We start from the raw sequence: 20436 nt of genomic DNA on the forward strand, positions 1-20436 counted from the left end.
CCAACACTCTGAACAAGTCTTTTCTTTGATAAGGAGATGATAAAAAAACATTGATGATTAATAATCCAAGAGAATTAATGACGCACAGGCCCTGCAGCTTTGTCTGCTTTAGAGCATGTGATTCACTCTTAGAAACGTGCATGCAGTCATTTTTTTTCAGTGAAACTTCACTAAAATACAACCATTTCTGGAGGCAATTTTCATCACTGGGCATGAAAGCAGAATACACTTGGTGTAGTAGGTTAACATTAGATCCAATGTTAATGTAAGAACAACAAATATCACATCAGACATTTGCTGAAATGATTTCTCCTGACAAACCAATTGATCATCAAGTAAATATTCAAACAAAACAACACATATTTTCTGGGTTAAAATTCGCATCTTTTCTAGAGTGTACATAATTTTGAACTGCTTAACCCTAGATTAAAAAATGTTGGTTTGAAACAGCATCTATTTAAAGATGTAAACTTGGCATTACAGAGAACATTGTTGGAATCTTTGACTTTTTTTAGGATTTTATAGACCACCTAAGTCTTTTTAATAACAATTAATATAGCATTTTCTTCATTCCTTTTCTAATATTGATCTTGAAAACCAACATCCATTTCTACTATTCAAACGGTCATATCATTGTATTTGACAGTCACATGAATTAATCGCTATATTATCTCTTTAAAGCCTGATACCTCAAATAATAGCCAGAATTTTTTTTATTTTATTTTTGGAAATGTGGAAATGAGATGTTTATTTAACTGAAATCCAGAAAAAGAAATAAGGCCATATAATTTCACATATACATTTTTTGTACCACATTTGATTCATGAGGAGTTGTTTCAAACTGATAAGTTTTTTTTTTAGGAAATTGTTAATCATTTCGGTTGGATAGAGGTATCAAAAACGTGCATATCAAATATGATACAATTGGCTTGAAAGGGTTAAGATTTAATGAAGTCAAAACAGACCGTGTGCAAAGTATAGGTGTGCTTGAGTAAGTGCTCTTGGTGCCCCTTTTGGCCCCTGCTGAGTACATAATGTCTGCCTGTGGCCCTTTAACAGGAACATTAGTATCTGGCGAACCCTGCCACGTTGATTATGGCACCATCAACATTAAATCCTGCCCACAGCAATAGCTTCAGCAGCAGACAAAAATAGTGAACTGTCTCACTCTGAAATCCACACTGGCACTTAGAAGGAAAAAAATACCGTTAGCATAACAGGACAATCAGAGAGAGCCCGGTGGAGGAAGAGATGGGAATGGAAACTGACAAAATAAAAGATCAATATCTGCAGTGGAAAGAAGCACAAAATACCGGAAAGTCCGAGGGGAGCATGTTAAACCCTAGAACAGATGTGAAGGTCACCCTGTTTTATTTTTCATTTCGAGAGGCAAAAAAACAGGCACACCCCTGATGTTTCAAAACATGGGAGTGGTTCATGATTACATTTTACATTTGTTCAAGCTTTTTTTCTTTAGTTTTCTGCTTTGCCATGCAGTCTCTCGTGCTCTCAATTTCTTACCACTTCTCCTCTCCAGCTTCTTATTTTGTCTCTGTGCCTCTGCACACAAGAAGGAGCTGTACCAGGCAAAGTTATACGCCTCTCATAACCCTTTCAACTTTCTACAACAGCCGATTACAGAAGTGAGATTCAGTGCTATTTTAAACCACATACATCCTGGTATAAAACAATTATAAACAGCTCAAACGGAAGGGAATAGATTTGGGTATCAAGAACCAGACTAGGTTGTTCTCTGTCACAAATAACTCTCCCTGACCACTGAAGTAAAATGAACTCACTTCCTAAACTTCCTACCATACACAATGGCTGTGGGCAGGCTGGATAAAAAAGTTCTCTGTCCCATCTACAGACCAGAGTCAAAAAGAAGCTCCTGTTATTGAAGTCAACTTCAGGCTGTTTGTCAAAGTTGCAAAAAGATGACAAAATCATCATAGAAGCAGCACCCTTTAGATTACAGCTTGGAAACCCAACAGATTTACATATAAAAACAAGACAACATAAGATACTGCAACAGATAGAGTATAATGACTTTTAATGTGTTCAAGAGATTAGCATGGTTGCTCTATCTAAATGGACAAGCATGAAGGCAAGGAGGAAGCTGTTTTCTCTCAGAGTGCAGCAACCGTCCTGTGACACTGACACACTTTTTAAAAATGCAACCGCCTGTAGAGCCAACCAGCCTGCTGGCTGCCACATTTGCAGGGAGGACAGGAAGGAGGAAGAAAAAAAAGGCAGAGTTACAGAGAGGAAAAAAGAAAAGAAAAGGAGCAAAGCTGGACTGGATAGTATCATCTACGTATATTATGGCTCAAACCCAAGAAATTTGAATAAAAACAGATAAAGAAGGGGAAGGAGGAGACTCCAACAGCTTACTGATATACAGCCTAGTCCTACTGCTTTCAAAGAGAGCATCAGTACATAGCCAACTGTGTTATAACCCCAGATCTTAGCGAAAGCAGCCTTAATTTGAGCATTTACAGTTATCAGATAAAAATCAAAAAGCAGGTCAATATGATGCATTTGATCAGGCTCCTAGTATGAACACAATCATCTTTTTTTTTTAAAGAAACTAATTTTCATTTTCATTTGTCTGCAGCAGGCATTTTGCCTTAATTTAACCAGTGATAAAAACAATCTGTAACAAGACATTAATTACTCAATTTTAAATTCTGCATAGTTTTATTTTCATTTGTCATGCAGACAACGGGATCTTTATAATCCGTGGTATTATGACATTTTAAAGCCAATGCAATTCTAATTCATTTTGCAAGTTTCTTTTAGTTTCACATGTTATGTGATGATGAAGGCAAAAATCTAACTCAACACAAAGAGAGCGGATGCATGTAGGCCAGCTACATCTACCCCACCAAAACAAAGCCTCCACACAGAGGAGAAGGGGGTCCGACATCGGGAAACACTCTGCAACTGCATTTTATAGCAAAAGCCTCGTCGTACAATCTTCCCTTCAGACAATATAAATAGACTCAAAGGGGACCCTTAGGTTAGTGTGTCTCCGCCGAGATAAACACAAAGCGTCCATTGTGACCGACCTTCATTGATGTGCATCCTGTCTCGATAGCCTCAGCGCGGTTACAGGAGGATGCAACTCGTATAAAAACAGGTCAGAACCAAATGCCAGTGGCATAAAGGGGAAATGCGGACAATGTTATAACAGAGGAAGAGCAAAGTAGCTGGGCTGTGTCTTTGCACAAAGGCGGAGCAGAGCAGGCTGGTCATGCTGCTGCCGACAGCAGTAGCCACATCCAGTTAGCCAACAAGGAGTCAGACCAGTTCTGTTTAGCCCCTATAATCATAGCAGGGTATAAGCTGCGCTTATTTTATCGAATCTCTGATACACAAATCTGAAACCACGATTTATTCTTTTAAGCAAAGAAGCATAAAAGTCACTTGTGTTGACCCGGAGAATTTTCTATCAGCATAAAAACCCAAACTGGCATCAATAGATGGCCATTAGGAAGGCAGAACAGCGACTCTTTTCGTTTAACATATACTGCAAACTTCACGTGCGTGTAACGGTCGACCACCTAGCTAAAAGCTCACTGTTAGCCAGAATATTTTACTGTATGCCAAATAAAAGTGATATTTAATCCGCACTTACCCTTTTTCCTTTCTAGTATTTGCTGCTGTCGAGGGTGTGTTGGTGGTTAGAGCCCAGCCCTGCCGCTGATGCAGTACAGTCTGGCTGTGCGCGTCGGCCTTCTCCCCCTCCGTTGCTCAGCAATACGCTACTCCCCGTAACCGAGCGGCGCGCGGACCATCATCCTGAAAGAAGCGTCAAAACAGAGGCCATATAAAAACGTGACTTCCGGTCATAACTTTCACAATAAAATCAAAGCGCATTAGATGCTGAGAGTTGCGAGTGACATCCCAAAACTTATATTTTTGCAAAGGCTACCAAATAAACAACAGAGACTTAAAAAAGCAGTTAAGGGTTAGAAATATAGTCAATTTTCCTCAACTTCTGCTAAATTGTGGGACTAGACTGACTAAAATATCACTTTCAACTGTTTCTTTCTGATGATAACTTTCAACTAAAATGGCAGGGAAAGACAACAAAAATGTCCTACAGATGGTGAAGTAGCTGACGTCACTATATTATATTGGATCCGAGGATTACAGAGGTGATTGCTCTCCATGTAACTAATGATTTCTCTAAGGCCTCTGGCCTGTACCTTAACTTGCATAAATGTGAGCTATTAGCTGTGAAAAACAGTAATGTAAATTCCATAATATTCCTGTCAAAGAAGAAGTCACCTATTTAGGTCTCCTGATCTCTAAAAATCAAAACTTGAGATGTAATTTAAACTTTGACCCAATCGATTAAAAAAAACCAAAAGTAAATTAAATCAGTGGTTACAGAGGGACTTGTCCCTAAAAGGCAGAGTTCTTAATACCAAAGCTGAAGGAATATCATGGCTCACATACGCAGCTCTCTCCATACATCTTGAAAATAAAACTATCAAAAATATCAGCTGCTTACTTTTTGATTTTATTTGGAAAAATTTTACACATTATATTAAGAAAAGAGTTGTCATGAATGACTATGAGCACGGGGGGCTTAATTTTCTAGATTTTGCCACTCTTAATAATACCTTTAGAATTAATTGGGCTTGGCACTTCCTTAAAATTCCAGTCTCAATTTGGAATTTCATACCTCATTACATCTTTTCTCTTTTTGGTGGTTTAAAATTTATTTTGAGTTGTAATTATGATGTAGACAAACTACCTGTAAAACTATCAGCTTTCCATAGGCAAGTTCTTTTATTTTGGGCTCTGATTTACAAACATAATTTCTCATCTCACAGGTACCTTATTATGAGACATTCTATATAAGAATAAGTCACCTTTTCTGGAAAGATGGGTTTATAACAACATTATTCTGGTGAGTCAGCTGTTTAATGGAGAGGGACTTCTGTTTTCTTATAGATAATTTTTATCTACCTATAACTTTCCACTCTCCCCTAAGGAATTGGCCACAGTATTTGGCACTATCCCTTCAGGTACTTTAATGCTCTTTAGAAATCTTTCTAATCTTGCACTCCCTTCAGTCTCTTTACCTGACCCGGCTGACTCACCTACTGGAAAGATCTGTTTTTCACCACTTTCTCTTGATAATAATAGATATTTACATGCTTTACTTCAGAAAGATGTTGTTTCTGTTTCACATGTCATATCATATTGGAATCATTTTGTGAATGATATTGACTGGAACAAGGTTTGGGTGATTCCACATAAGTATCTTATCACTAACAAGGTGAAGGAAGTATCCTTCAGAATTATTCATAAATACTATCCTGCTAATCCCTATATGGTTGAATTCAAGAGAGACATAAATACAGACTGCTCTTTCTGTGAGGACCACCCAGAGACTGTGTTGCATCTATTTGGCATTGTCCACATACCAAAAAACTATGGAAGGACTTCAGCAGAATTATTATTGATTATGTTTTCAAGGACTTTGCTTTGTCATGGGAAAATGTTGTATTCTGTTTTTACAAAAGGTCAAAGAAAGAAGAAAAGTTTTTTTTCTTATAAACTTAATTATTTTGGCCAAATTTTTCATTGACAAATGCAAATATAGCAACAAAAAAACAAACTTTATCTTCCTTCTCAATGATCTTGAACAATAGATACAGCTAATAGTTAAAGTTGACAACAAAAAAAGCAATCAAAACCTTGAAAATATGCTCCGATCTGAACGTTTTTGTTTAATGTAACCCCTGGCTATGTTACATGTTACCTGTGTGTCTTTGCATGCTGTTATTGTATACTTGTTTTGTTAATAAAGATGTTTAAAAAAATTACAGTGGTGATTTTTTTTTAAACTATTAATTCGAAAAGCCTCTGTGGTAATTTCCGGTATATGTGTTTCTCTTTACCTTGACAATTTATCGACCGCAGTGACTGCCTGCGTCTACATTTCCAACCATGGATGCTTCCAACTCGACCAGGAGCCCATGTCAGACAGAACCGGGTGGGCGGGTTTCCTGGACTCAGTGGTTACGTTTCAGGGTCTATTGTTCCTCAGCGTCAGCAGGATTTCACAGCTTTACGAGTAATATTAGTAATAAAGCAGAAAATAAAGGCTGTGCCTGCGGCATGATGCGCAGCTCAGGACAAACAACGAAAAAACGTAACTGTAAGAACTTAGCAATAAATAAAAGTATGTTTGTCTCGTTTAAACTGTGATATTTTAACAGCGTGGAAACAGAACGTTGTCGAAGTAATCAACCGTCTTAATCATACCTGATATAAACGGCTTATGGAAATGAAGTGGTTTCTTTGCATCTTGGGTTTGCATTCTTGAAGTAATCATTTAATACCAACAACTAAAGTGTAAATTGAATTACCGTTATGATTACTTTTTAAAAAATAATTTTATTGTGTAATTAACAAATTTTAAAAAGACCCCAATTCAGATAGTTTCTTACTTTTTAAGAAAAATTTAAACCACAAACGTAACACGACATCGTCCAGCCCAAAATGACGTAAGTCGCCCTATCCCAGTCGGCGTGGAGCGCTCGGTTTCAACCTTTGTAAGTACCAACTGACAAGGCGGGGCGTTTATCTAGTATTTATTTTTGAATGATGTACACATTTTTCCCGAAAGAAACATACTTTTAGCAGCTGATACTCTATAGTCTCCTTCAATAGATTTGGCATTATATTCAGATTATTTTGTCTGTTTCTTAGGATGTGTTGTGTCCTCCGAGTTATTGTTTTATGAATATGTAGTTTCAATACCACGAGAAACGTCTATGCATGTAAAACAAACAAACAAAAAACCCACAATTTTGCGAATTAATTTTAGATATTACATAAAACGACAATGCTCCTTAAATTCGAAACACTTGTGTAGCGATACGAGCGATATCAATATGGGCCACCTTTGCGGTAGATGACGGGATAGAAATCGAACGCCCTCGTCCGTTGGCGAGGTGTTGGATGTTGGAAGAGGAATGTGCAGTTTGTGCGTTCTGTCGTTGGCGAATTGACAGACAACATGGACGACCCGCGGGATGTTCAAATTTCCAAGCGAAACGGGAGCTCTAGGTCGCTCTTATCGGCCGGTTCTGCGGTGGCAATGGAGATTAAACGAAAGAAAATACGACAAAGTTCCTTATTCCTTCAAACAGAGGTATGAGACGAGATACACCGAGTGAATTTGTGTGCTTTGTTGTCAGATTTGAATCACAAAGACAGATCGGTTACCGCTGAGGGAGGTCCAAAGTACAACGATACTAACGCATACAAAACCTCATAAACGTTAGCTTTTAGTATACACTGAAAGTTAAAAGTATTGGTGTAGTTTGTAGGTCATGCTTGAATAACTTTGCTAACGTCTTGTCAAAACATTAACATGTATGTGCTGTCTAATCCCGACAATAATAGAAGGTTGAATCAATTCACAAGCACGAGACCTGCCCCTTTTAACAGTTTGAAACCGGAGATGTGACTCCTTGTATTGTTGAATGTTCTTGCCTGTGCAGTGATAAAGTTATTTTCTTTGCTTTAACACTGATCAAACTGCTGTCATTTCAGACCAAAAGCATGAAACGATGTCCCAGTCTTCTTAATGACACACAGCAGATAGTAGAGGATATGAATTTGTTGTACATACGACAGATTTCTAAGAAGCTACAGGTGCATATTATATTGTAGTATGAAGATTGAAACGGAGGATGATGATGTCTGTATCCCACAGACAATTGGGCATGTATTTCTTAAATTAAACCGACACATTTTAATACCAGATGCAAAAGGTTGTGTGGTTCTAAGTAAATTCCACTTGTTTTATTATAGAGACATATATCAGACATCATCACACTCCATCATGATAAATGTCTTAGTTAGACCTATTCTAATAGATGTCAATCCATTATTTACTCACTTTTTACATTTGATTTGCATATAATCATGTCATGTACTAACTATCATGTTCCTCCCATCTAATACAAACAGCATGCTGGTCATGATTTTTACCATGTCACATCTCACCTATAAAAAAAAGTTGCTCTTGAGTGATGAAAACGCACTGGCTTCATTGCAACAAAAATAAACATGGTTACAGGACAACTTTACGCTAACTCCAAAAATTCCCCAAAATGTCCTTTTTGACTTAAGCGGCAAATAAATCTTAGTTTTTCTAAATAAGAAACAACTCCAATTGCAGGTTAAGTGCACAGTAGAGACTTGAAGAGGTGCTTTGTTTATAAAACAGTATTTTTCTTCAAATATATAAGTGCATAACTTGATGACTGAACTCCAATGTTCTCTAACACCTTAGACACAGAGTATTTTCCTCCAAAATTGATCTCTAAACATGCTCCAACATGAAATTATGGCATTGGTATCAGCCTAAGATACAATATTTGGTATCAGGGGCTATGCTTCTGTGTTTAATCACAGATCCCAAGGCAGAATTCAATATACCCCCAAAAATCAGCAGGTGTAAGGTAAATTGTCATGTGGTGACTGCAAACAACAGCAGTACAGTTTTAGCATAGAGTACAAAGTGATAAAAAGGTAGCAACAACCCCAACAATCATTGACACTCCAATAATACTTTGTATTTTCTTTAAACATTCTGGTATTTTAGAATACTCAATTAAGATATGGAGTTTTTGAACAGAGACAGAGAAAGTAGTGGCAGAACATCTCTAATGACCATTCAAGGGTAACTTCACTTTAGAAAAATAAACATGACTGCTTCCCTCATCTCTCATGTTGATATGCAGGCTTGGACACAGTAATAGAAAGCTGAGCTTGTCTTTATTGTTTGTACATCTGATTACTGGACATTTCTTCTTTGTACATGCTGTCCAAAAAGAACACTGATATACAAGACAAGCTTGACTTTGAGATGCGAATGCGCGATGGTGCCTACAAGCTGCTCCTGGCCTGCAGCAAGAGGGAACAGATTCTCAATGCCTCCAAGAACCTGCTGACCTGCAACGCCAGGATCAAGGCTTATCTCACACAGCTGCAGAAGAAGAAAGAGGAGCAGGACATGATGGGAGCAGATGGGAGGTGAGGACTTTGGGGCTAACTGTGTCCTTAGGTGTGGATAATGTATTATGAAAGACTTTGACTAAAACATCTTTGAATTTCAATGACTTAGAACTGGATAGGGTTTAAGGTTTTTAAGTTTAAGTGTGGTCTGGTTGCATTGGAGTTAATTTTTTTGCTACATAAAGTAATTACTTGTATCTGCTGATATCTTTTTATGTTTCCCAGACTCTCAGGTGCATTCTCTGATGAACGTGTGCCCTGTAGTGGGACACTTGCCTTGTCTGGTAAGATTGCTTTACCCTTTATTTAGAAACATGGCCATAGAGTTGATATGCATAGTATAACTCTTAGAAGACAATCAAATATTATTATTTAATTTGAAAAATTTGAATGTAAATATACAAAAAAAAAGCTAATTTTAGAATTCAGTCTTTCAAAGGTGGCCCTAACAAAGCTTCCTTTTCTCCTCTCATGTAGGGCTGCGTATTCCATTGATGTGGAGGGATTCAGACCACTTTAACAACAGAGGGAGTAAGTTTGGCCTTGTTGTCCAAGCATTGATGCCTCCTGTTTAGTTTTCCCTAAGATATATGTTTATATACTGCACAGTGCATTCAGAAAGTATTCAGACCCCATTCACTTTTTTCTTTTTCTTATGTTGCAGCCTGATGCTACAGTCAAAAAAAATATTTTTTGTTCTCATAATTCTACACTCAGTACCCCATCATGGCAATGTGAAAACAGATTTTTTTTGGTGCAGATTTATTAGAATTATAAAGACTGAAATATCACATTTACTTAAGTATGCAGAATTTTACAAAACACTTGAAATTTTGCTTAGGTTCCTCCCATTTCTCTCAGTCTTTGCTGAGATGTTTCTACACCTTGATTGAAGTCCATCTGTGGTAAATTAAATTGATTGGACATGGTTTGGAAGATGCTTGAACGTCCATTTGGCTTTCATTTGGAAATTTTTGCAAATTCAAAGCAGGTTTTCATGTGTTTCACACAGAGGAGAGGCTTCCGTCTAGCCACTTTTCCATAAGCTTATATCAGTGGAGGGCTGCAGTGATGGTTGTTCCTCTGGAACCTTGTCTGTCTCCACACAGGATCTCTTGATCACTCTGTTTGGCCAGGAAAACAGCTCTTGGAAGAGTCCTGGATGTGCCCAGCTTTTTTTGTAGCCATCCCCAGATCTGTGCCTCGTAACAATCCTGTCTCTGAGCTCTGCAGGGAGTTTCTTTGACCTCATGGCTTGACTTTTGCTCAGATATGCATTGCCAGCTGTGTGACCTTCTATAGAGAGATGCATGCTTTTCTAAATCATGTCCAGTCAGTTTATTTTGCTCCAGTCAAAGTGTAGAAACATCTTCGCAACGATCCAGAGAAACAGGAGGCACATGTGCAAAATTTCCATTTTCAACTTATGTTAATATGACATTTCAGTTTTTTTATTTTTCAGCACATTTTTCAAAAAAATATATACTTCTGTTTTCAATTTGTCGTAATGGAGTAATGAGTGTAGATTAATGAGAACAAAGTTTTTTTTACTGTAGCATTAGGCTGCAACCTTAAAACCATTGATAAAGAGGAAGGGAGGCTGAATACTTTCTGAACACACTGTATATACTTTGATCAAAAAACCTACAGCCCTAACAAATACTTGATATTCCTTGTGTTAATAGGCTCTCGTCGAGTGGCGTTGTTCTGCCTGATGCAGATTGGCTCAGAGGTGTTTGATACAGAGATGGTGGTGGTGGACAGATCAGTCACTGATGTCTGCTTTGAGGGAGTCACTATCTTGTAAGTCATTGTTTTCAATTTAGGAGAAATTTTGTAACATTTATTAAATTTAAGAGTTATCCCATGAATAGCAGAATATGCATCTGACTTTTATGCTTTAGCATTGACAGGCATATTTAACATCTATATCAAATATTATTTATCAAAACTATTGTGCAAAAAAATACAAATATATCTTTATTTTAAAATTTAGATTAACACATTTTAGTGATACTGCTTAATCAAAATTTCTCCATACTCACTTGCAGTAAAGATGTAGGTCCTCTGTTCGAGCTGAAGGTGGAGCTGTGGAGCTGTGCTGTGGAGGAAGAGCTCACTCTTGTTAACACGCCAAAGAAGCTGGCCAAGAAGCTCCGCAATTCCTTTGGAAAGTCAACTGGGAAGAAACTCTGCCATCTGCTGGACAGTCAGGACCCTGACACCTTCCTGCAGAACAACCCCATACCAGTGTGAGCATTGTGTTTTCCCATAAAAAAGCCTTTACAGACTCTTTGCTCTCTATTTAAGGTATCTGCAGCTGGAAACTAACTTGATTATGGCTTGTTACTGGAACAACAGTTCTAGCTGCAGGCCTACAATCCAGTTTGAGAACAAATCCCCCGGAAAGAGAATTTAAATAAACGTTAACCAACATTTGGATTGAAGAGCTTTTAGACATTCATAGATGCTTTTGTACAAATGCATTGAACTTTATTTGTTTAAGCCTTTGAAGTTACTACATGTAGTTTATTTGTGTCTGAGAAAAAGAACACAAAAAGAACAGCTCTTAATGCATCAGATGAAACTCAACCAAACATCTTTAAGTGATACAAACCACCTGCTCAGTGGGAGGAGAAACTCTGGGTTTTTTATGCTCTGAGCAAGGGAACAATTTACAATAATCCTGGTGGGAATGTGCAGAGTCTTAACACTGAACAGCTGATATCAATATTGCATTTGTGTGTCTCTACCTGTAACAGTGGAGCCAGGTACAGCCTGCTGGCCTACACCACACTGTGTTTGCCTGAGGCTGAAGGCAGCTTTCAGTCACACTCCCTCATTGTCCTCCAAAACGGTAAGTGGGAACTAAAATGTCATGTGTTTTCATGTAAATGGAGAAGGATGTTCATATCTGATGTGATTTAGCATTGTGGCAATAATACAGGATATATTTTTAAAAGAAAGTTTAAAATAAACAGATAAATTTTGACGTAATGAGGGACATCTCTGTTTGATTTCTTTCATTTTATGCATGTGATTACAGTAATATACAAGAAAGTTAGCACTCAGGCAGGACTTTTTCACCTAGCTCTAAATTCAGAGCTAGGTGAAAAAGTCCTGCAATGTTTCATTGATTGGTTGAGATGTTTCTTTGGAACATGTGATTAAAGGGAAAATAGTGCAAAATGACCATAAAACTTCATCAGGACATGTACAAAATAACAGAGTGATGAAAAGAGTAACAAGAACACTTGTTGAATTAGATTACATATTCAAATAGGAGAGGGAAGAAGCACGACTTTATTTAACCTCACTACTTCTCCAGGATTTACAATATCCCATATTCAAATCGATTCAATAATAATTTTCAACATTTCTCCAACAAATTTGACTGAATATTGATATAACATAACTTTTTCTCTTTTTTTAAATTCTAAATTTGTGATAGATACACATATGTATTTGATATAATTCATATGAAATACAGCATATGTTGAGATGTCAGTCTACCAAATCTACAAACCTTTTTATTAAAATAAATTCATACATGCTCAAACAACCAAAAGACATCTCAAAAATTGAAGCTGGTATTTACAGCAAAGAGAAGCAAAACCTGAAGGCCAACACTGCCCAGATGGCTTATATGTACTCATGTCTGTTTACTCTTTAGTGGGAACATGCATCATATGCTCTCATGTGTATTTGATAGGCATTAACCCACCATTATAGGAATTAAAGCATTTGAACATATTGATTCTTAACGAGTACTTTGAAGCCTACATGGTAGCTAAGAAACTTAATCATAGATCTTTGTAAATTTGGTGATTTATTGTACATTTTGATTTTCATTCCCACAGCCGAGTGGTCATCCTGGCTTCCACTTTATGGAAACCTCTGCTGCCGGTTGGTGGCCCAGCCTGCCTGCATGACACAGAGCATGATGACTGGCTACCTGAACCAGAAGGTGTGCTGGCTGCTCTTATCATTATCATCAGTTCCTGGTGTTAAACTCTTCAGTTTATATCTTCTTATTATTCTGGTGATTTTCAGCAAAGTGTGGAGGGGATGTACCGCTGCTGCAGTCTTTACTGTGTGCTGAGTGCTGGCTTTTTGTCCTGTTACTTCACCCCAGAAGAAATTGAGGCTAAGATGCAGCCTTCTCTTAATGTGCCCATCAACAAGGTACCAGAGCTTCCAGAGTCATACTCTAGTTTGCATTTCAGTACTTGAAGTTTAAATGTATTTATTAAAGTAATGAATGCGATAGTGGTTAGGAAGGAATTCCAACAATGCAAGGATGTTGCAGACACTGTTAGTGTTAATGCCGCGTATACATAATGTTTTAATTGCACAGTCTGGTAAGCAGAGTTTTCAATTAAATATAAGCCTCACATTCATTATTATTGATTGAAATCTCAGCTCAGTTTTTCCAAAAGTTTGCAGTAAAACTAAGATGCTACATTATTCACTGATGTGCTGTTTGCATCTTTTGCATTTTGCTGCTGAATTAAAATGTATTTCTGCAATATCAGCATGGCACTTTTTAGTGCAATTTCTCTCTGAGCTCTCATTTTGTTTCTGTGGAAGTAATTTTCAACTTATGAAAAGTAATGGGTTGTTTCTGCAGAGCACTCAGATCTGTGTTATGGAGAAGGAGTCAGCAGGGCAGAGATCCAGGAGTCTGTCCATCATGAACCCTTCACCAGAGGGATCTCAGACTGTCATCTTCAGCACAGAAACCAGAGAGGAGCTGGACACCTGGATGGATGCACTCAATCAGCACCTCTACGACCAGAGTGAGTATGTTTATGTGTAAACAAAGTCTGTCTTGATATGAAACTGGTGATAGAATGCATTTACAGAGCAGAAACATGCTTATGCTTATTACCTCCGCCAAGGAGGTTGTGTGATTGGGTGGGTTTGTTAGTTAGTTTGTTTGTTAGCAACATAACTCAAAAAGTTATGGGCGGATTTTGATGAAGTTTTCAGGAAATATCAGAAATGGCATAAGGAAGAACTGATTAGATTTTGGGAGTGATCCGGATCACCGTCTGGATCCAGGAATTTTTTTAAAGGATTCTTTACTATTGGGAGATAGGGCTAATGGCGGAGGTCTGGGCTGTTACCACTTTACACCAGGAGATGGCGGATATGAGTAACTTCAATCCCAGCAGCAGTTTTGGGTGTGTTTCTATTCAAAGTTTTGGAGTTTATAGAGTTTAAAAGACGCACGCCCGATCAAGGAGACAAGTCGGAGCGTAATAGAGAGAAAGACAGCGAATTGTAGCAAGAATACTCACAATTCTGGGAGGAATAGAGGAATATTCACCCTCTGCCATGACTTCCAGTTGTCTGGTAAGACCATGGGTGAGACTGTCAGTGCATCTGTTGGCATTGGCAGGCAATGCTTCTACCATGACAGTCCACCCGTAGTGAAGCCAATGCTTTGCCTCACCATGTTTCCACCCACCGGGGAGGGAGTAGTCTGTGAATGCTGTGGTGGGGGGCACATGGGGACAGATCCAGGAATTTTTGAAAGGATTTTTTACTATTGGGAGATAGGGCTAATAGTGTAGGTCTGCGCTCTCCTGAGTGCTTTTCTAGTTTTAAAATATGTGTTTAAGTGTTTACAATAAATGAAGAGAAGTTGATGTGTATACATCTGTTTGTGCAAGAAAAGAGGCTGCACAGATATTTAGTTAAATAGACAGTGTAACCTTTTTTCTGTATTTCTGGTGGCTCTCCTTGTGAATAACCAGGCCAGTGGCTGCACTGCTGCAATCAACTAATGAAGATTGAGGTTGCATCACCACGGAAACCATCACTTTTCCTCACCAAGCAGGCTGACTTGGTTTACAATGACCTCAGTAAGTAGACTTAGTAGTGATTCAACTGAGTTAGGCTAAGATAGATTATTGGTCACTGTCTGTAGTCTGGAATACTTAAGACTTAACTTTGTCATCAAGCATGATATGAGTGAACTCATCTGCTACGGTAGATTCAAGGGTCTTTCATTTAAGAAATGCACCACAAACAGATGCTTATTTCATTTTGTAAACCACAAAGCTTTCAGGTTTATTAAGCAACACGTATTTACAGTTACTGGGAAATATGTCATATTAAAAATGACATTTAGAAGTTTTTAGTCAACGCACCAGGGTTTAGGACTGGCTTTCTGTGAGCCTGGGATTAAGGAGCAGCTTCTCCAGGGAGGGACACAGGTTTGGGTCTTCTGTTAAACAGTTATGCAGCATGTCTTGGCAGTCAAAGAAAAATCTGCTCTGATGGATATTTCACCATCATTGAATTTTGCTGTTTCGAAGAGATCCTCGCCCCAGTGCATCAGGTCAGACGACCCCAGTCTGCCACACCGTGGTGGGGCCGGCTGTGTAGGTGCCGTGTTCATACCACTGGTGGGATATGCTCAGAAGTGACATCAAAGGGTGGTATTTTGCTGACTTCTTTGCAAAGCAGCTTAGTCTGAAGTCGATCAGTCTGATTCGAGGGGTGTCAGAGTTGGTTTCGATCAATGGATGATGTAAAATAAGTCCACCACTGCTCCTTAATGTCTCATTTCAAATTAAAAGTCTCACAAAAAAGTTAAGAAAAACAGGGTGAAGAAAACAATGGATGTGCTATACAGGAGAATCCCCAGAGTTATGAGATGGTACTATATTTTAGGATTTTATACAAATTGTAATGTACATATTTAGGATTTTTTAGGTCACCAATTTTGAACTAGTACACCCAAGAAATCTTCTAAGAGGTATCAAGGGCAATCAGTGCATTAAACACTTTTAAACACAAAGAGATGAGTAACATGTTTTTTTTTATTAAGTGAAGCAAAACAACACAAGACAAGACAAGTGAGACACAAAGCACAGGTAAAACATTGTGAAGAGAGACAGCAATACTATATGTAAACCCAACGACATAAATAAGAATAGACAGAAACAGTATTTTAAGATTTCAAGTTGATTTTCAGCTGAAGATGCGGAAAGACTATCTGTATGCATCTGTGTGGTTGTGCGTGGTTGTGTATTTGTGGGTGTACATGCGTACTTTTTTGTGTGTTTTGGGGGAACAAACATAAGATGATCAAAAGATAATGGTGCAAAAATGTAATAAGTTAATAAAACAAGGGTCTTGGCTGTAGTCACTGGTTAATCAGTGTTCTTGACTACCATTACACCATGAAGACAAAAGAACTCTTAGAGTAACTTGGAGAAAAGGTTTTTGAAAAGTGTAAGTCAGGGGATGGGTACAAAAAAAAATCCAAGGCACTGTACATCCCCAGAGTACAGATAAATTCATCACCCAGAAATGGAAGGAATACGACACATGTAAATCTGCCTAGGTCAGGCTGTCCTCACAAACTGACTGACCATGAAAGAAGAAGACTAGTGAGAGAGGCCACCAAGACACCTTTGACTACTCCGATGGTGTTACAAGCTTCATCAGCTGAGATGGAAGAGACTCTGTATACAACTCTGTATACAACTGTTCCCCAAGTTCTTCACCAGTGAAAGCTTTATGGGAGTGTGGCAACTCATATTAAATCTTAACTAGAGTTCACCAAAAGGTATGTGGGAGACTCCATGGTCAAGTGGAAGAAATTTCCTCTGATGAGACCTAAATAGTGCTCTTTGGCCATCAGACAAGGTGCTATGCACAAAACACCAGACCTCAATCCAGTAGAGAATTTGTGGTTGGATTTGAAAAGGGCTGTTCATGCCCAGTCCCTGTGCAAACTGACCGAACTTAAGCAGTTTTGCAAGAAAAATAAAGTAAAATTCCAGAGTCCAGATTTGCAAGCCTGATTTAGACCTATCCACACAGACTCAGAGCAGTGATTGCAGCCAAAGGTACATCTACTAATTAATGACTTGAAGGAGGTAAGTATTTATGCAGGCACCTATTGAACATTAGATATTTTGTTTAATTGACATTACTTTAAAGAAATCTGTTTTGTAGTTGACATCAAAGAGGTTTTAATTGTAATTTTTTGGTCAAAAAAATAGAAATTATGTTACCATGATGTATTTAGAAGGCCACTAAAAAGGTAAAATATCTAATGGGGGAATACTTGTTATGGCATTGTATGCAACTATTTTTAAATTAATTTGACATTACTTAACATTCCTTTTAATTTTTTATGTTTAGGCATCAATTCACCTGGAAAGTTTGAGAGCATCACAGACATGATTCACAACAAGATTGAAGAAACAGATGGCCACTTTCTCATCGGTCCTGAGAAGGAGAAGGAAGCGCCTAACTGGTCAACTCTGTTTGATGGCTCTCATTCGATGGTGGTGCAGAAGAGTATTCTGTCTAAGAGTAAAACCTCCACTCCATGCTCAAGCCCAAACATGAGCACCACATCTACACCGTCCAGCAACAAGAAGCGCCGTGCACCACCTCCTCCCTCCGACAGAAAGCCTTATGCTCCTCCCAGCCATCCTGTCAGACCTCCCCTGCCTGCCTCTCTTCATCCTCCTCCTGCTCCTCCGTACCAGGAGAAGGAAAACTCAGGCATTTGTTCTGCACGCCCAGCCACACGGTCCAAAACTGGCAGACCATCTCTGGATGCCAAATTCTCCGCCATTATCCAGCAGCTCCAGCGTAACAATGCTGGAGGTGGCGGAGCCATCAGCCGCAAAAACGCCCCTCTGGGCGTCCTTGATGTGCAACCACAGAGCCAGCCTCTCCAGCAGCTCGAGTACCAGACCGCTGAAGCCACAGGGGACCATGGCTTTTTCAGACCCAGTCATGGTCCTGGTCCTGTTCCTGCACCAAGGAGCAAACTGAGAAAGTCTTTCAGGGAAAGGATGAACCTCAAAGCCTTCGACCATATCTAGATTTATCTGACTAACCCTACCTAACCTCTAATACATGTAATTCTAAAAGCTTTGTAACCATAGAATTAAATATCCCATGACATTTGACTTTACCTCAGTAACAATAATGTGATATTTTTGGCATGACTATGGCTGTGAACTTAAAACATTTCAAGAAATAGTTTGACATAAAGGGAATGTGCTTATATGCAAACCACATGCCATTGACCCAAGGCCCATAACCCTGGCTAGTTCTCATGTAAAGTCCACACTAAACCCCAACATTGAAACTAGTTAGTTTGATACTCAAGTTATGTCATTGCGTGCTTGCACCTCAAAAGCATAAACTCCATCATAACTGGCGTAATGTCCAAACTACCCAAAATATTGTTGAAATTACATTTTAACTTCATGTGGAAAATCAGGACACTTGTTTTAATGCAGTGTTTGTTACAGTGTTGCCTCTCCTGCCCTAATTATCTTTAAATAGTCTAATGGCTGGTAATGACATTTTTTAACTGTCGTTAACCCACAAACAGCGACAAAAATCTAGGTCCTCCATGTAAAATGGGACAAAGCATTATGATTACGTGAAAACACCCTTCATTTAAGTGTCAAATAGCAACAGTTACATCTAGGGGAAAGGTGGAGTCTTTAACCAAAACACAAGGTTATTTAACAATATTACAAAGAACTAAATTATAATCCAAACAGTACTGCATTTTACTGGTTTAATACATAAGAAAGGATTTCATCATAAATTAGGAGTTTAAGAGATGATCAAAGGCAACTTTTGTTATCTTCCATACAGTCAGGCTAACTGCTTCCCACAGGCACTCAGTCTTTATACAAAGCTTAAGTTATCATCTCAAGGCGCTGACTTTATTTTTGACTAATAGATTAGAGTGGAATCAATCTTCCCAATTCACTTTCCTCAAATGTCAAACCTTATCTATGACCTAAAGTTTGGGTGGGTGATGTTGTCTATGAAAGAAAGACCCTCACATTGTCCATCATGACAAACCCAAATCCCAGCTGACACCTCATGCCACAGTATCAAAATTGTATTGACACCCCTCCAGCTCCATTACTCATTTCTAAACTTTCTCATGTGCAGCTAACCCTTGGATGAAATACAGAGCTGAATGTTGGCTCAAGCCTTGCTGTCATCAATCCCACTAAAATGGAAAAGGCTTATTTCTCAGCTCTGTCACTGGAACATGGAGCAAAGAAAGAGCCCTTGCAAAGGCACTCAAATTGGAATTGATCCATTGGCCAAGTGTGGACGAGTCATTCCTTTTGGAACTATTGACTTATTCCACTCACTGTGACAATTTTATGACCACTATAGCTGATTTTAAGGGAACAAGATTTTAGGAGCAATTGCAGGCACTAATGTGACTTCTCCATTTCCCAGAGGTCTTTATAATGGAGTGACCTTGGTATTCAGAGGCTGCACAGTGTGTCCAACATAATTTAACACTGCAGCCCTTAAATGCTCAGAGCATAATTGAATGAATGAGTCTTTTGAGTGGCTGAAATAATGAATGGCCTTGTGTTTGTGTTTAAAACATATCCAATACTGAAAACCACTAAATGTTTTAACCACTTAACAATCACATGCTGAAGAATGGTCTTCGTAATAACACAGAATGTGAACAACATTAGATACTTTCTCTGAAACTGCCTGGCAAGATGAAGCAGTATGGTGAAAGCTACAATCCCATTTTATTTTATCTCACCCTCTAAATTCCTTTTAATCAAGAGGGGGGATGTAGATTTGGGGGGGAGGCGGATTACAGGGGGATTTAGTTTAAGCCTTGAAAGGAACGAGAATGGGTTGTACAAAAGGGGGATGCTGCTTAAAATAACCACTGTTTTCACAGTGTTTCTATGCCCCTGTGAACTGACAATACATTAGTCACTTTGATGTTTTACTATAGATATACCTGGAAAAAGAAGGGAACGGTTTAAGGCTCAGCCCTTACAGCATTAGCTTTGGCTAATGTTTATGTCCTCTGCCTTGATATGATGATCAGAAGTTGTCTTAATAACGTCATTGTAAGTTCTTTATCCTCCATCTATACTTTGAGTATTTTCTCTTGAATTAAGTCAGGGGTGTCCAAACTATGGCCCAGGGGCCAAATGTGGCCGTGGCCCATTTTTGATTGGCCCGCTGCAAATTCTAGAGAAAAAAAAATGAAATATGGCCTACATAAAAACATGAAGCTTGTGCTTTACTGTATTGCACTTCTTTTTTTCGGCACAAGGCAGTGTTAACATGTTAAATCTGTAAACAAACATTTTGACAAGATTTCTTGATTAATAACGTCCTGATGGATTATCACGGCAAATAGCAGCACCGCTAACTTTCAGGGGCAGAGCCAGTGGTAACCAGGGCTAAACAGGGCCCCCTGAAATCTGATTGGCTCTCCAAAATCATGAAAATGGCTCTGTATTTGTCCTGTCGCCCATTAACTAGCCACTTAGGCATACTCAATTGCTAAGCATGTTTTAACTTACATTGGGTTAGTCTTACTAA

At 38.6% G+C, this 20436-nt stretch overlaps 2 protein-coding genes across 8 annotated transcripts in view; one reads left to right on the forward strand and one right to left on the reverse strand.

The window, feature by feature from the left end:
* The window catches only part of cep170aa (centrosomal protein 170Aa), a 46432-nt gene extending 42671 nt beyond the window's left edge, over positions 1-3761 (reverse strand). For 5 of the 6 annotated variants that reach the window (XM_041789286.1, XM_041789288.1, XM_041789285.1 and 2 more), the window contains exon 1: positions 3641-3761. The gene's annotated coding sequence lies outside the window, so the exon portion shown is untranslated. Of the gene's footprint in view, positions 1-3071; positions 3152-3640 lie in introns of those variants that run through there. The other variant, XM_041789281.1, reaches the window with a different exon arrangement.
* A 3282-nt stretch (positions 3762-7043) lies between these two features.
* rtkn2a (rhotekin 2a) lies at positions 7044-19626 on the forward strand. 2 transcript variants are annotated; one of them, XM_041788949.1, is made up of 13 exons: positions 7044-7180; positions 7585-7686; positions 8873-9072; positions 9280-9338; positions 9532-9585; positions 10740-10857; positions 11106-11306; positions 11817-11911; positions 12915-13021; positions 13108-13239; positions 13685-13853; positions 14817-14924; positions 17221-19626. In XM_041788949.1, exons 1-13 carry the CDS (start codon positions 7046-7048, stop codon positions 17913-17915), a joined length of 2175 nt encoding a protein of 724 aa, XP_041644883.1. In that variant the 5' UTR covers positions 7044-7045; the 3' UTR covers positions 17916-19626. The 2 variants fall into 2 exon arrangements, with proteins under 2 accessions (XP_041644883.1, XP_041644885.1); XM_041788951.1 differs by lacking the exon at positions 7585-7686.
* The last annotated feature ends 810 nt before the right edge of the window (positions 19627-20436 follow it).

Source organism: Cheilinus undulatus, linkage group 6, assembly GCF_018320785.1.
Source record: "Cheilinus undulatus linkage group 6, ASM1832078v1, whole genome shotgun sequence".
Classification (NCBI taxonomy): Eukaryota; Metazoa; Chordata; class Actinopteri; order Labriformes; family Labridae; genus Cheilinus; species Cheilinus undulatus.